We start from the raw sequence: 12,966 nt of genomic DNA, 5'->3' as shown, positions 1-12,966 counted from the left end.
GTGTGTGCTGTTTGTCACTGGAGCAAATGTCCATGTGGAGGTTAGAGAACCATTTGCAGGAATCGGCTCTCTCTTTCCCACATCTGGCTTCCAGGGATCAAAGGGCCTTACCCTCTGAGCCAGTCTGTATATGGCAATTTCTTAACACACGCAATTCACTAATCATACTAAGTTATTACCCAACAGAATACACACACACACACACACACACACACACACACACACACGAACAAAGGCATGTGCACAAATGTTTTTTCAACTTTGTTAATAATAATGATATCATAACCATCTCAATGTGCATCAACCAGTGAGAGTTACACTAAATTACTGTAGTAGAGCCCTCTAGGCAGCGATAAAAAAGGAACAAACTATTAGCATATGGGTGGACCTCAAGAAGCTTTCTACACAAAGTGAAAACTGTCAGGCATGAAAGTCTAAAAGTTTATATAAAATTCTAGAAAAGGCCAAACTAACAGCTCTAGCGGCTGTCAGAGTAGTGATGGGTGAAGGGATGGCATTGCCTACAAAGAGGAGCCATTTAGAATGCTGTTTTCATGCCTGTATCTGTTTATTAAAATTAATCAAATCATAATGTTAAGATGGATGAGTTTTGCCAAGTGACGGTTCATGCCTTTAATCTCGACACTGGAGAGGCAAAGGCAAGCAGATCTAAGAGTTCAAGGCCAGCCAGGTCTACATAGTGAGTTCCAGGGCAGATAGAAATATATATATAGAAATATATATATATATATATATATATATAGAGAGAGAGAGAGAGAGAGATTCTGTCTCAAAAAAAAACAAAAATAGATGAATAGAAAGAAAGAAAGAGAGAGAAAGAGAGAGAGGGAGGGAGGGAGGGAGTGAAGAAGGAAGGAAGAACAAAAGGAAGAAAGAAAGGAGGGAGGAAGGAAGAAAGAGGGGAGAGGGAGGGAGGGAGGAAGGAAGGAAGGAAGGAAGGAAGGAAGGAAGGAAGGAAGGAGAGCAGAAGATATAGCTGGGTAGTGATGGCCTTTTATCCTAGCACTGGAGAGGCAGAGGTAAGCAGATCTCTGTGAGTTCAAGGCCAACCTCATCTACAGAGCTAGTTCCAGGATAGCCAAGGCTACACAAAGAAGCCCTGTCTTGGGAAAAAAATGATGAGTTTTGTCATAAGCAAGAATACCTTAAAAATTCAAAAGTTGGGCATGGTAGTGCACATTAGTAATATCGATACATAGGATTACTGAGGCAGGAGGATCAGAAGTTCAAGGTCATTCTGGCTTATACACTAAGTTCTAGGCAAGCCTGGGCCACAGAAGATTCTAGCAAGTTGTGGCCAGCATGTAAAGATACTTCCTTTTTAGACATAATGAACTGAGTTCAATTCCTGGAACTCACTCAAAGATGAAAAAGAGTCAGCTCTACAAGGTGTCCTCTAACCACCATGTGTATCATGGTACATGTGCCCACATATATCATACACCCACACAATGATATATATATGAACCACCATAATGGCTCAGCAGGTAATGACATTTGCTTCCAAGTCTGATTAACATATTTTCATTTTCCAGACCTCTCATGATGGATGGGGAGAACCAACTCATAAGTTGTTCTCAGGTCTTCACATGCATAACATGACAGATGCATATACATGCATGTGTGCTGATGCATACACACACACACACACACAAGCAAACTAACAGGTGATGCACGGTTGATAAAAACTCTGCGAGAGAAACTGGGGTTCAACCTGAAGGTCAGAAATGTAAAACAGGCAGCCACTGTCTCTTTTTTTTTTAAAGATTTACTTATTTATTTTATGTATATGACTGCTCTATTGACTTTATGCCAGAAGAGGACATCAGATCCTACTATAGATGGTAGTGAGCCACCATGTGGTTGCTGGGAATTGCACTCAGGACCTCTGGAAGAGCAGCCAGTATTCTTAACCACTGAGCCATCTCTCCAGCCCCAGCCACTAGCCCTTACCTCTACCTCAGTCTGAAATGGCGATCCTGCCTCCAGGAATCTCAGAATGAGACAGAGACGGAGAGCTGTCTCTCCCGTTTTATAATCTCCTCTAGTTTGGGGATTAAAGGCATGCGCCGCTACTGCCTGGTTTCTATGACAAGTTAGTGTGGCTACTGGGATTAAAAGTGTGTGTTGTTGCTGCCTGGTCTGTAAGGCTGATCAGTGTGCCTGTTTTATTCCCTCTCTGAACTTCAGGCATGCTTTATTTGTTAAGATACATATGAAATGCCACTACAAACAGGGGTTAGAGAGACCGCTTAGTGGTCATGCACATAGACTGCTCTTGCACAGGACAATTAGGTTCCCAGCACCCGCGTCCAGTGGCTCACAACCTCCTGCAAACTTTTTGTTGCAGGTATGTGTTTGGTCATGGTGACAAGAAAAGCAAAGTGCACGCTTTGCTCTTTCGGGAAGAACTGAGCTCTGTCCTCCGCCTCCTCTTCTCCTTCTTCACACCGAGGGTCCAACCACGGCTTTGTGCACGTGAGGGAAGTGTGAGGGTACCCCACCACTGAGCTGTATTGCTGGCTCTTGATTTCTGAGACAGTCTCACCGAGTAGCCTAGACGGCCCTGAACTTGATCTTTATCTGCCTCACCAAGCCAAAAGTTGGGATAACATATGTGCCACCATACTTAGCACCCAAAGACTTCTTTTTGATGAATCCTAGAATCGGCCATTTATGAGTTCACGCCAGGCATGCTCTTTTCTGCCTCACGCCAAGGTGCCATATAGACATACAGGGGCCTTATAAAACTTGTGGTAGGGGCTTTCCCTAAATAACAGAATAAAAACAAAATTGGCAGAAAACGACTAATATATCTTATTGCATTAAAACTTGTCATTTCTGGGGATTGGAGAGATGGCTCGGTTATTTAACAAAGAAATTGCCACTCTTGCAGAGGACCCAGGTTCAGCTCTAAGCACACACACTGGGCAACTCACAACCTCTTGGAACTCCTTCTCCTACTCCAGAGGATCCAACATGCACTTCTGTCTCAGAGGACACCTGCACTCCCAGGCATAAATTCTCACACAGACAGACATACATATGCATAAATAAACATACTCCCTCTTTTTTTTTTAGTTTCTGGGCTTGTGATTCAGCTCAATGGTTGGGTGCTCGCCTAGCAATCATGACACTCTGAGGTCAACCCACGGATGTGTGCTTGCACACACACACACACACGCGCGCATGCACGTGCACACATGCGCGCAAACACACACACACATACACACACCTGGCTCCTAAGGTTAGGAGACATGGATGTGCCTGCAGCAGCTGCAGCAGCTGTATAATGTGGAACTGGCTTCTGTGCACCTGTTACTTGACTGCAGGGGGGTGGGACTGGGGGGTGTAGGGGTCTTGAAAAACACCCTGGGTTGCTACAGTGATTCCAGATGGAACACCAAACTGTGCTGTAAAGAAGAGAATCTACTTCTAGGTGGAGACAGGTCCTTGTCTTCTCTCTTAAGAGTTAATCTAATGAGTCAGGGAAGGAACCTGACTAGAGGACCAGCCCTAGAAAGGCTGGTTCACCTTAGATAATGTGCCTTTTATCTCCAGAATTCCTGTCCCTTAGGGCATCCCCTACCACCAGAGCTGTGAGTTCAGGTATGTTTGCCATTCATCTTTCCTCCCTTCTGTCTCTTTCTTTCGGATGATGGCTAGATCTTTAAGTATGCTTCACACTTCCTGACTAACGCTTTGGGCTTCCTTGCTTTCTAAATATCCTGTCCTAACGGTATAGACTCCCTGCCACCATGTGGCTGACCTCTCTGCCACCATATCATGACTTCTGTTCCTTTTCTCCTCTCTCTCTCTCTCTCTCTCTCTCTCCCCCAGGCAGCTGAAGATTTGCAGCTTGAATGCTTTGGTGTTTTCCTCTTAAACTGTGAAAAAAATTGTCCTCAAGCTTCTGGTTGAGTCTATTCTTAAATTCTTCTATTAACAAAATCAGAACCCTGAGAGGGGACCCTGATTTCCAAGTATCATGTGATGGCTTTGTGGGTACTTCCTGAGGTTTCAGATAACCCTTCTTCCCTGCTTTTTAATTTTTTAATTGGTAGAGAAGACAAGCCTGTTACTACAATCTGAGATGGCCCCATGCCCTGCTCCGGGCCATCACTCCTGACTTACATCTTCACAAATGATTTGGTATTTAAAAACACAGTCTTTGTTTATACTCCAGGGTAGACTGGAATTCACGATCCTCCTGCCTCAGCTTCAGCTTCTTCTAAGTGAATCTAATGATGACAAATGCGGCTATCGGTACTCTTACCAGACCGTAGGTTCAGTTGTGCTTGGTAGATGCAGCACCTAGTGATACAGACACTTAATATTTAAGTTATTAAATAAGAGAAGGGCTAATTGAATAGACCCATGTTAGATGATCAATTTGAGATTGAGTTCATTATCCAAGTATAATTCTGGCAAGAGATCATAATACATGGATCAATCCTTCTTACCCCTTGTGATGCATGATGCAAATCCCAGGCCCAGGGCCGGAAGCACATGTATACCCCAAAAGCCACAGTCCCAGGAAACCAAAATCTGTAATGAGATAGAACTATTTTGCAGGAAGAGCCACCCAAATCCTCTTCCCCTCTCTTGTTTTGAGTAGATAAGAGAACCGTGAGGGTGAGAATTTCCCTCATCCCCAGGAATACCTTAAAATCTAATGAGTTGGACTTTAGGGAGCTCCCCCCTCCCTTTGATAAACAGATCCAATTCCGATGACACAAATCAGTTCCAGGTGTTCTGGGTGCTGTAGCAAATCTGTCTAGCCGGCCTTAGGTGAGACTTCTTAGGTTGGAGAGAAACTTCAGGTCAAACAGATGGTAAAGTTAGCACCTGATGGCTCTTGTTACAGGTTTATATTTCTCCCTGCTTTCTAAGGTGACATAAAAGAAACATCTATTCTCTTCAAATGGGGAAGGAGTGGACAGACCAAAGAAACCCGACCTAGAAAATAAGTAAGTTAATTGGTGTTACTTATGGGAACATGGGCAACTTGTGAGCAACTGTACCATAGAAAAGTCTGACTCCCAGGCAGCTTTTTACCTCTTTTCTTTGAGGCAGGATCCCATGTTGTAGCCCAGGCTAGCCTTACTCTTGCTATAGAGCCAAGGCTGGCTTTGAAATCCTCATCCTCCTGTATCTTCCGCCCAAGTGCTGAGATTGCAGGTGTGTGCTATCATGCCTGCCTACGTTTCCACAGCAGTAATGGGATCTAAAAGGAGTGTTCCGTGACTCTCTCCCTCTCCAGGAAGGGATGCTTGCCCCACTACCAGCCCGTGCCAAGTGATGTAAGCTCTTCGTGTTTCACTGCCGGGACAGTGGCCGAGGTCTCCTAGGGTCACGGGGGTCTCCGTGCTTCATGGCGGTGCCACTCGTGCCAAGCCCGCAGGGAACAGCCATACCACAGTCCTCAGAGAAAGAATTGATAAGGAAATATGGTCCAATAACCTGGAAGGCTCATAATAAATCTGTAGGTCTGGCTTGAGTCAGTGTGTCATCTGGGTGTTCTGGACACTTTCTTTTGTTATTTTAAAACTCATTAGATTGAAGATATAAAGCGTGTGCAGTTTGTAATAAGTAAACAGATAGCTGAAGGGCAATGATCACTCTTCTACACCCAGTGACATACTTTCTAAGCAACCAGTGATGGAATACATCTTTCCGCTTTGTTCTCCATGTCTGCACAAACACATAAAGACATGCATGTCGCTGGTCACGGTGGCACACACCTGTTGTTCCAGCACTCAAAAGGCTGTGGCAAGAGGAGCCTGAATTTGAGGCCAGCCTGGGCTATACAGTGAGATCTTGTTTCAAATCCAGGCATGTGTAAATGTGCAAATCATGTAAAATTGTTTTGTTCCCATTGCAAACATTCGTCTGCAATTTTCTTCCTTGGGTTTTGCTTAACACGTTTTTTTATATTTCTGTAAGTATTTACATATATCTTACTCATTATTTTTAATAATATAAAGATCTGTAAGTATTACTCTTTTCTTTATGAATGAGTATTCAGGCTGTGTCTTGTGTCCTCCTCATCCCCACTCCCTTGGGAGACAACCTATGGCTAACCATAGAACTCCTTTTACTTTTTCTTTTGAGACACAGTCTCACAAGTTGCCCAGATTGGCTCTGAACTCACTCTGCAGCTCAGGCAGGCCTTGAACTTTCTTTTCAAGATTTCTTTTATTTTTAAATTTCTAATTATTTTTTATTTTTTGTATCATTTCCCCCCTTCTCTTTCCTCCCTTCAAATCTTCCCAGATACTGTTCCTTGCTCTCTTTCAAATTCATGGACTCTTTTTAAATTGTTGTTACACACATATATGTATATTATAAACATATATACTCCTAAAGACATGTCTCACCAACACAACTGTCTAAGCAAGGGCTGAACACGGACAAACAGCAATAGATATGTTAATATGGACAGGGAAAAGCCCAGGAAGCCCTGGTCCTATACAGAGAACTAGAAACAATGAGGATGCTGGTAGCAGGAGAAATAGACAAGCACACTGGTGGGTTATCCAATACCACATGATCAGCCCTGAAACCATACCAACGAGAAGCATTATACAGGCCTTGAACAACCATCCTTCCAAGCCTCCCAAAGTAGCTGGGATTTCAGGTGTGCAGCGCCAGGCACAGCGCCCTGTTCTCATATTCTCTCTCTCTCTCTCTCTCTCTCTCTCTTTCTCTCTCTCTCTCTCTCTCTCTCTCTCTCTCTCTCTCACTGTAACAACAAATGCTGTGGCCCAGTATTGATCTGTATGCACACATAAACCTATAGAGATACATTTATTTCTGTGGGACAAAATTGGTCAGCATTTCTGGATAATATTCTGTTGACTATAATCATTCCTTCCCCAAACACTTCAGTGGATTTATGCCCCCACCCCTCCCTCAAATCCTTAACATCACCAGTTTTTAGTCAAGCTTTATGTGTTTTTATTTTCTTTTTTCTTTTCTTTTTTTTTTTTTTTTTTTTTTTTGTTTTTTGTGACAGGGTTTCTCTGCAGCTTTTTTAGAGCCTGTCCTGGAACTAGCTCTTGTAGACCAGGCTGGCCTCAAACTCACAGAGATCCGCCTGCCTCTGCCTCCCGAGTGCTGGGATTAAAGGCGTGTGCCACCACCGCCCGGCTATTATTTTATTTTTTAAGACAAGGTCTCACCATACAGCCCTGGCTGGCTTGGAACGTGTTATGTAAACTCACACAAGCCTGCCTGCCTCTGTCTCCCCACCACCACTGGGTAAGGTGTGCACCACCACGCTTGGCTTGCAGGTGGTTTTTTTTTTTTTTTTATTTGCTGTCAGCCTGAGAAAGAAAAGCAGATCTCAATCGCGTCCCTGTTTTCAATCATCTCTTGTCGCTCTTAGCAGAAAGGTCAAGATCTTTGACCTGGCCCAAAGTAGCTTGTGGTCTTGGAGTCTACATGCCCTGCAGGGGGCATATCTGCTAAGAGGAAGGCTTTCTCAATTCGTGAAAAAAATGTTGATGCAAGAACTCATGATGCCATGCTGAGTGGTTTGCCAGTATAAGACTACAGGGAACCACGCCTTTTTAAACGTGACTAACTTATGCCTAAAAGGAATAATTATTTCTATTTTATTTGCCTTGATGCAAGTGTTTTTCCAGTTGCTTCAGGCTGATCGTTTATAACTCTAAACTTTAGAGTAAACATGGAAGCGAAAGACTCCTTTAAAAAACAAAAAACAAACATGTTAGTGCCACAACCCAGCTCCCATAGAAGAGGAAGAGGCCTGGTTGTAAACTTAGGGGGTTTTTGCGTCTCATGTTTTTAAGTTGGACTTTTCAAGTAGAAGGTGCCTTTAATGTGCTGGTTTGCCGAACAGGAAATCTGATTTTTCCATGTGATAACAATCTTTGACATTAACCAGTGTAGTTGGATTTTTAATGACACTTTCATCTTCAAAGCTCTTTACCAGCACAGATGGATTAATTATTCATGGGGGGGGGGGCAGCGCTAAAAAGACAAGTCTTCAAAGCCATATCCTTTCTCCTCAGAATTGGGGCTCTCTACGTTTCAAATGTTTCCCAGTCCTCAAGGGAGGAAATAAAGATGAATACAATGGGAAAATACTTTGAGCTATGGGAAGGTATCCTTATATCCTGAGTGGGATTAGAAGAGGTTGGGAGGCAGGACTAAAGCTGTGTTTACAGTAAGCACCCTGAGAAATAACTAGCTAAAAGTGTATGTTACTGTTTGGGCTTTTGATGTGTTTTTACAGAGCAACAAAAACATAAAGGGCCTCGCGTTAAACACACGCTACAACACAATATCACGGATCCTTATATTTGATGCTAAAATATATAGATTTTGTTCTTACCTTCAAAAAGTGTCTAATTTGGTTTTTGAAAGATTTGATTTCGCAGAAGAAAGCCTCGGGCTTCCCCGGAGGTCCTCCTTAACTTGACACATCTTCTAACCGCAAGAGAGCAGTCTTCCCTTTGATGAGTGCTTCTTCTCCACCTCCCCAGAAATGAAAGAGCAGGGGTATGTTTGCAAACACCCTGAAAGCTCTTTCCATCAGACCTGAACCCCGGAAGCCACAAAGGGCAGTCAAGTTTGGATTTTCAAGGAGAAAGCAGGAATAAACTTTCTCTCTGCCGGCCAGCCGTTCTGCAAGTGCCTGGAAAGGGCCCTGCTCAATTTCTGGCTCCCGGAGAGCCACACTGGCTGACCCAGGAGCGAATTACAGCAATTGGGCTGCTTTGAAAGATTAATCTGTTCGGGGTGCGATCGTCCACTCAGGCTGGGGACCCTTTGTTAACTTTTGAATAAAGATCGGAGGGGACACAAGCGTGGATGAAGCGTGTCCTTTCTGCTCAGAAGTTTTATAAAGACCCAAAGAAAGCAACGAGCTTCGGAAATCATGCGAAGTCCCCTCCACGTGTGTTCAGGTACCTAGCTTCTGTACCTAGACACTTCTCCAAAGACAAACCGGGAAGTCTGGATGGACCAGAGTCTCGGCCACGAAAGCTTCAAGTGTCGTCTTCCTGTTGAGACAGTCATCTCTCGGGTGATCTGCACGCTTTTCCCCGGAGGGATGGAGAAACGCAAACCGGCGGGACTGCTGGTTCTGCCGTCTCCGCTGCGGACGCCGCTGGGCGCGCAGCCCAGGAGGGAGCCGGGCAGGACCTCCGCGCGCCAGGACGCCGAGGACGGCGCGCGGAGACGGCCGTGCCCGTCCTTGTCGCTGGGGGGCGTCGGCGAGCCCGCCTTTCTGCGCCAGCGCAACGAGCGCGAGCGGCAGCGCGTGCGCTGCGTGAACGAGGGCTACGCGCGCCTCCGCCAGCACCTGCCGCGCGAGCTGGCCGGCCAGCGGCTCAGCAAGGTGGAGACGCTGCGCGCCGCCATCGGCTACATCAAGCACCTGCAGGAGCTGCTGGAGCGCCACAGGCCGGACTGCAACAGCGACGGCGAGTCCAAAGCATCCTCTGGGGCTTCGCCCTGCAGCGAGCCGGAGGAGCGCGTCTAGCAGCACCCTCGCCCACCAGGTTTTTATGGAACTGGGTTCGTCTCTGGTCCCAAATCTTAAGAAAAGAATTAAGTACTTCTGGAGTGGAGACGGGGGTATTTTAATGTTTGGAGGGTGTTTTCCTCCTCCACCTTCATTGGTTCCTAACCTGCAACTTACAAATGCTGGAGGAAACTTGTTTCTTCTGAAGCACAGAAGGACCGTCCGAGATCTGTGCGGTGATTTTAAAAACACAAAAGGCTGTAACAATTAAACCTTAGCCAGAGAAAACACACACACACACACACACACACACACACACACGTGAGAGGCACAGTCTCGCGCATTCCTTCCCTTTGGGAAATTTACTGGAAATCAACAGCACCGCACTATGGGTGAAGGTGGCAGAGCTGCCACTCCATAACACATTTGGGGAGCATCGGCTAGACCTGAACATAGGCTTGCCGACTATGAATGGTCATGCTAAAATAGACATTCTTGCTTGATACATACTGCTTTGTCGGCAAGAGCTCGTTTGGAAACTTTAGCAGGTAATAAAGTCTCGAAGTTAATGATCTTTTTGGTGATGTTGACAGCCATCTTCCCGCCCAATTCCTGCCCACTGTTTCTTCTGCTCTTTTCTTTGCATGTTCCCCTGTATCATTTTCAAACCATCTAACTTGTTTGGAAAAGTGACACTGACTTGAAATATAAAAAACAAATATGTTTTGTTTCAATGTTTGAGCTGAATGGAGAGGGATGTGGATAATGGATATGAATTGAACCTGCTACATGTCCAAGCCATTTGTCATTGAAGGTTTTCAGGTGTATTGAGTATTTCATTATGGTCATTCCCTCTGCCTCATCAAACAGTTATAAATTATAGAAATTGCTAGACGCTTGTTGACATCTGAAGGCAAACTGCTTTCTAAAGTTTCTGCCCCCATCACCCTTCTGTGGTGCTGGGAATTGAACCTAGGGCTTCATACATGCTAGGCAAGTGTCCTCCTGCTGGTCCACAACCCATCCTCCTACATTCTGTCTGATACCATACTGTGAATTACCCTTTCTTTGGAGATAACTTGGGCTAGGAAGGGTGGAGCTGAGGTGAACTAACCTTGGTGAGCACTCTCCAGGCACCATCTCATGCAATCCTTTACTGCCTGACCCATCTAAAAAAACAAAAACAAAACAAACAAACAAACAAAAACCTGTATAAAAACAACCAAAACCTTTTTTATTGTAGGAAGTGGGGGGCTAGAGAGATGGTTCGGTGGTTAAGAGTGCTTGCTACTCTTGTAGAGGACCTGAGTTTGTTTCCCAGCACCCCCATGGTAGCTCACAACCACCAATAACTCCGGTTCCATTAGACTGGTAGACTTTTGACCACATAGTGACGCTGTTGAATTTTCTTTTGAAGTTTTTCTATATTTCCTTACTATATTGCTCTATTGTCTTTTGTAAACCTGCTTTGCAACTGCTCATGATTTTACTCCTTAAAATGGCCCGGAGAAATACTCAGGGTTGTTCTAACTTAGGAGGCAGTCCGTGGCCTCTGGTACATCCTAATAAAAATCAAGCTTGCTTCAGATTTGGCTCAGCATTGCGGAGTGATCTTATTCTCACCCGATGGGATTAACGGAAGCCTTGTGGAGTCGGTTCTGTCCTTCCATCTTTGCGTGGACTCCAGGATTGAACTGGGTAGTCAGGATTGCGTGGCCAGTTTATCCACTGAGCCTTATCACTGGCCGCAGGAATGCGGACTTTCAAAAAGATTTACTCCCCCCCTTTTCCTGCGGTGGAGCACTCCGTTAAGCCATGGAACATTGCACCTTCTTCTAAAAGAACAAAACCAAGCCCTAATGTTTATGGAGAGGAGTGTTGTGTTATGGGAACACAGGGACTATGAAAGGAGAGAGGCCTCCATGTCGTTTGAGGTCTTCCCTGATTGGTTGTCTGGAAATCTCCAGATGTTCTTCAGGGTTCACTCTGTTAGCTGCTGTGACATGCATGCTAGAGGGCCAAGAAGAAGCCCTGATCTTGACTTCATGGCTTCTAGAGTTGAGAAGTAGTTGTTGGCTGTTTAAGCCACCTGTGACTACCCTGAATTTGAAAAGCCAGGTCCCATCTGGCTAGGGAAACCACGTAGGAATGTTAGCGTGACCCATCCTAACCAAGCACACACAGGCTCTACAGAAAACCCCTGCCAGAAGCTTTCTGAACAGTTTCTATCAGACAGAGACCTGAAGTTATCTTTGCTGTCTTAAAAAATGAAAAGGAAGCTCACATCATCCCGGAAATGAGATTTTGGTTAGAAATGTGGTCTCCAGAATCCCCCGCTGCAGTGATGACTGGATGCCACTGGGGAGCCCCCTTTTGACCCTTCTTTGTGGGCCATCACACACCTGTCATCCCGTGTAGACAGACAGGCTGCCTGCTGGGGTAGAGCGGAGGGCCTGAAGGTGCTTTTTAGTTCCTTTACAGGCTCATGACAACTAAACCGTTTCGAGCCCTTTGATTATCATCGCTGAGTTGCATATGTGTTTTCCTTGTAGACTCTCTGGGTGGTGAGGCTGGTGTTTAATCCCATAGCTATTTAGCCCTGTCCTTTGCTTGAAGACCTGTCAGCCCCCCTTTCATGTCGGGTTACTCACTGTCATTAACTGCAGCCAGAACGAAACCACGGGAGCTGCAGAAAGGTGTCCGTCCAGACAGCACAACTCTCCAAACTGGTTTTTTGACTCCAGAGCAGGGCCTAGAGGGGGCCAGCCACTCCTGACGCTGAAAAATAAATCTAAGAATTCTATATATGAGCTATAGGCAGGGTCTTGTGAGATGACCTGATCTTTCTGGGCCCAAGAGTATTCGCTTCTTTCTTCTTTTCTCTCCCTCTCTCTCTCTCTCTCTCTCCTCCTCCTTTGCAAAACACCACTAAAGGCAGATCATTCTATATGCTAGCAGTTCCTGAGGTTATACTGTAGAGCAGGCTAGCCCTTCTATATACTATTCTCTGCTGATTCTCACAACTGTGTGAAAAGATGGATCTATCACTTCCATTCTCAAGATGAGGAACCTGAGACTTAGAGATCACATGACTGTATTACTTTGCTCACTGCTTCAAGAAAATACTAACAGGAAATGTGAGAGAGACAGGGTTAATCTCAGCTCATAGTTGGAAGGGCTTAGGCACCGAGGCCTGTGGCTCCAGGGTGATGAGCGTTTGGCTGCACCTGATTGCTCATGTTTCTGTGAATAAAGCAAAAACGGGGCTGGGTGGTGATGGCACACTCCTTCAGTCCCAGCACTGGGGAGGCAGAGGCAGGTGGATCTCTGAGTTCGAGGCCAGCCTGATCTACAGAGTGAGTTCCAGGACAGGCTCTAGAAACTACAGGGAAACCCTGTCTCGAAAAACAAACAAAAAAGAACCAAAAAACATGACCCTGTAGGGTACA

The 12,966-nt window shown here is 45.3% G+C and overlaps 1 protein-coding gene across 1 annotated transcript; it reads left to right on the top strand.

Annotated features, from left to right (window-relative positions):
• The first annotated feature begins 9,103 nt into the window (after nt 1–9,103).
• Ascl4 (achaete-scute family bHLH transcription factor 4) lies at nt 9,104–9,535 on the top strand. Its single transcript, XM_038315079.1, has one exon. The coding sequence runs from the start codon at nt 9,104–9,106 to the stop codon at nt 9,533–9,535; it is 432 nt and encodes a 143-aa protein (XP_038171007.1).
• The last annotated feature ends 3,431 nt before the right edge of the window (nt 9,536–12,966 follow it).

The sequence above is a fragment of the Arvicola amphibius genome, chromosome 17 (genome assembly GCF_903992535.2).
Source record: "Arvicola amphibius chromosome 17, mArvAmp1.2, whole genome shotgun sequence".
NCBI classification, from domain to species: domain Eukaryota; kingdom Metazoa; phylum Chordata; class Mammalia; order Rodentia; family Cricetidae; genus Arvicola; species Arvicola amphibius.
The sequence above is the reverse complement of the archived record's forward strand: the minus strand, read 5'-3'. Positions and strand labels throughout refer to the sequence as shown.